This window comes from Myxine glutinosa, chromosome 12, assembly GCF_964187855.1.
Source record: "Myxine glutinosa chromosome 12, kmMyxGlut1.1, whole genome shotgun sequence".
Lineage (NCBI taxonomy): Eukaryota > Metazoa > Chordata > Myxini > Myxiniformes > Myxinidae > Myxine > Myxine glutinosa.
The window spans coordinates 30790068-30793217 of record NC_136272.1 but is presented as its reverse complement, the minus strand read 5'-3'; the positions used below and the strand labels follow the sequence as shown (position 1 = coordinate 30793217).

The 3150-nt window shown below is 45.9% G+C and overlaps 1 protein-coding gene across 1 annotated transcript; it reads right to left on the bottom strand.

Moving 5' to 3' along the window:
• Positions 1–1286: 1286 nt before the first annotated feature.
• Positions 1287–2490, bottom strand: LOC144888423 (uncharacterized). The gene is made up of 2 exons (XM_078766334.1): positions 2419–2490; positions 1287–2280 (listed from the first exon to the last, which is right to left on the bottom strand). The coding sequence occupies exons 1-2, from the start codon at positions 2473–2475 to the stop codon at positions 1432–1434; spliced, it is 906 nt and encodes a 301-aa protein (XP_078622460.1). The 5' UTR covers positions 2476–2490; the 3' UTR covers positions 1287–1431.
• Positions 2491–3150: the final 660 nt, after the last annotated feature.

Genomic DNA, 3150 nt, shown 5'->3' with positions numbered 1-3150 from the left:
AATTGCGTCCAGGTATCCGAGCCACATTCCAAATTGCCAACAAAATCAGAATTGCGTTCAGGTACCCGAGCCACATTCCCAATTGCCAAAAGAGTCAGAATTGCGTCCAGGTACCCGAGCCGCATTCCAAATTGCCAACAGAATCAGAATTGCGTCCAGGTACCCGAGCCACATTCCAAATTGCCAAAAGAATCAGAATTGCGTCCAGGTACCCGAGCCACATTCCAATTTGCCAAAAGAATCAGAATTGCGTCCAGGTACCCGAGCCACATTCCAATTTGCCAAAAGAATCAGAATTGCGTCCAGGTACCCGAGCCACATTCCAATTTGCCAAAAGAATCAGAATTGCGTCCAGGTACCCGAGCCACATTCCAAATTGACAACAGAATCAGAATTGCGTCCAGGTACCCGAGCCACATTCCAAATTGCCAACAGAATCAGAATTGCGTCCAGGTACCCGAGCCACATTCCAAATTGCCAACACCTCACCTCTGGATATAGCATATTCCTCTGCCGTGCGCCCGTTATCATTATACACTCAAAGGACAAACAGTTGAAAAAAATATTCAGCCCTTCAATAAATTAGTTCATCTGAATATCACAAAACTACTCATCCTTGAACTGTCTAGCCTAGGTGCGATCTCTATCCAGGTCTAAGCTATTACTGGTATTACGTGACTTTCGCCGAAGAAGCACGAGGCCACGTGTCACCAAAACTTTTGCATTCATTCGATTTCACATTTAAAGAAATTTCTCTCTTTTATAATGTTGAATGAAACGGGATTTTGGCCTGACACTTCAAGAGTACCCAATCAAGTGGAAACCGGCCTCCGGCGGTGAAACCCCAAGAAGCATTGATTGCCGGCGCGAGTCGGTTAATGGGAACAACACAAAGACCGTATAATGTGGGACAAACACAAAATGGCTCATAGTCTAGTAGGAAGACTAGGTCCCCCTGCACCCCCCGGAGATATACTTCTAATCAGTGTTTCTAGATTGGAAACAATGTGTAGAAAATGACTAGCTATGGCCCCAAGCTGAAAAAATGTCCCACATACCATTTGTATGCAAATTACTGCTGCCATTATCAAAAAAACGATTTTTGACATATCTCAGCCAATATTGCAGATAATTGAAAAATGAAGGTGTCTAGACCCATGTTTTGAAGGGCATAGATCATGATAGAACTATTCATAACATGATTACATGTGTCTATGGTATACTAGTATGCTAATTAGTGCTTTATTTACAAAATAATCACAGTTTTACGAAATAATAGACTCATATTAAGGTCCGTCTACACAGACGTTAACACAAAGTTTTATTTTTCTAAATATTACAACTGTCAAAATAGTCCTAGCACTCAATGTGACCACTCTTCTCTTGCTTGTTTTAGATAAACATCATTAGCATTAGTGATTCTACACTGAGTCAGTCATCATCATTTTCATCGAAATCGTCAGAGTCAAACTCTTCTTCTCCTTCCTCTTCCTCCTCCTCTTCGTGCTCTCCTGTGTTCAGAAGATCCACCAGTGAGGTTGGTAGGATGGGACCACTGGACCACATTGGTTTCAACAGTCCTTCATCAGTCCTTATCCATCCTTGCTCCTCATAAGGTTTTGGCTTTTCGATGATAGGTTGATCGGCTCTTTTGTACAATGCTACGCGGTGGTTCACACGCTGGATGTGCGGCTTCAGGGCAGACTGGCATGGAGGAAGGCGAGCCAGATCAACCTTGGACTTGGATGTGAGGGTCTTGTCCTCTCCCACCATTTTTCGTAGCAGCTTGGCACGGACAATGTCCACTGATGACTCGCGACTCTGGCCGTACATCACACAGGTGAATTTTTCTAACTGCCTCTCCACCTCAGGGTTGGCATCCCAGTTGTCACCCAGTTCACCGAATGCCCTGTGAAACCTGGGATTCTTCTCCAGCTTTTTCAAGGGCCCGACTTTTCCCTTCCCTTTGAAGGCACTGGTGCAGTCTTCTCCGCTGAACACATAGTACCCCAGGAGAGTGGCACAGTAGTCCTCTCCCAGGGATTCTGCCAGCTCAGAGACGTTGACAAGTTGGCGATGCTTCCCTGACCCTGTATCCAGGTACACCGTCAGCTTGATGTTGTGAGCATGGTGGAGCAGGATCAGGAGGATGTCTGTGTCCGGTGTTCTGACTACAGCGTTCTTGTATCCGATGGTAGCAGCATGATGGAGGTACAGAACCACCCTGGTATCAGTCTCTTCCTGGTTGCTGTAGATCGTGGGGAGTTCACGTACCTCGACCTGAAACACAAAAAGGCACCGCATTTCAATCACCAGTCACTGCCAGTTTCAGATCTAGACAAACATCACAGGTAATCACCTTTTTTTCAGGAAAAATTACAAATTGAATCGCCATTCACGAAGGGCTTTCAATTTTACCTTGCCATTCGTTGAGGCAAGTTGGTGGGCCTTCCCCTCCACGATCAGCACAGCCATCTCTGTTCTCTCCAGCCTGGTGTGCAAAACTGACACTGCACGGCACAGATCTTGTCCAATGGAGAAGACCAGACGCTTCACCTTTTCTGTCTCGATGCCCTCCTTGCCAGTCATTAGCACGCTGAGAAAGCGGACAAGGTCTGGAGGTAGGATGTCTTCAGGATTGAGCTCCATGTCTTCAGCTGTTGGTGGCCATGGTTGGTCTTTACACTCTCTGAAAGCCTGTAGAATACCCTGGCGAAGTTGGAGGGCAACATTTTGGTTCTTGTTTGTGCTTCCGAGTGTGAATGCTCGTGCGAGAGCATTGGAAACTGTTATGTTTGAGCTGTGCACAAGCCAGAAAGAAATGACATCACATTTGTCATGATCAACCTTCGTGAAGTGGATATGCTCCTTGATTGGGTCATTCTGTAGGCGTTTCAGTAGTTTCTCTGACCGATAATTTGAGTTCTCATATCCATTCAGTTTCAGTTCCTCGACATAGAGCAAGCGCAAGGAAGAAAGCTGTAGAACTTTATTCTGCTGGATGACCTGGGTTTGAATGTGTTCCAGTACTGAGTTGAATGCCTTTTCATGGGCGGCTGACATGCAAGCCTGCTCCTTTGGTGCTTCGGCTCTGTGAATCGCACGCTCATAGTTGTAGAATGCTGTGCGGAAAGCTTTAAAACATGACGG

Bases quoted from the DNA above. Each gene is read 5' to 3' on its own strand.
- LOC144888423 (XM_078766334.1), bottom strand. From the start codon at position 2,475: ATGGCTGTGCTGATCGTGGAGGGGAAGGCCCACCAACTTGCCTCAACG. The intron at 2,281-2,418 runs GTAAAATTGAAA...TTTGTGTTTCAG, and splicing joins TTGCCTCAACGAATGGCAAG to GTCGAGGTACGTGAACTCCC.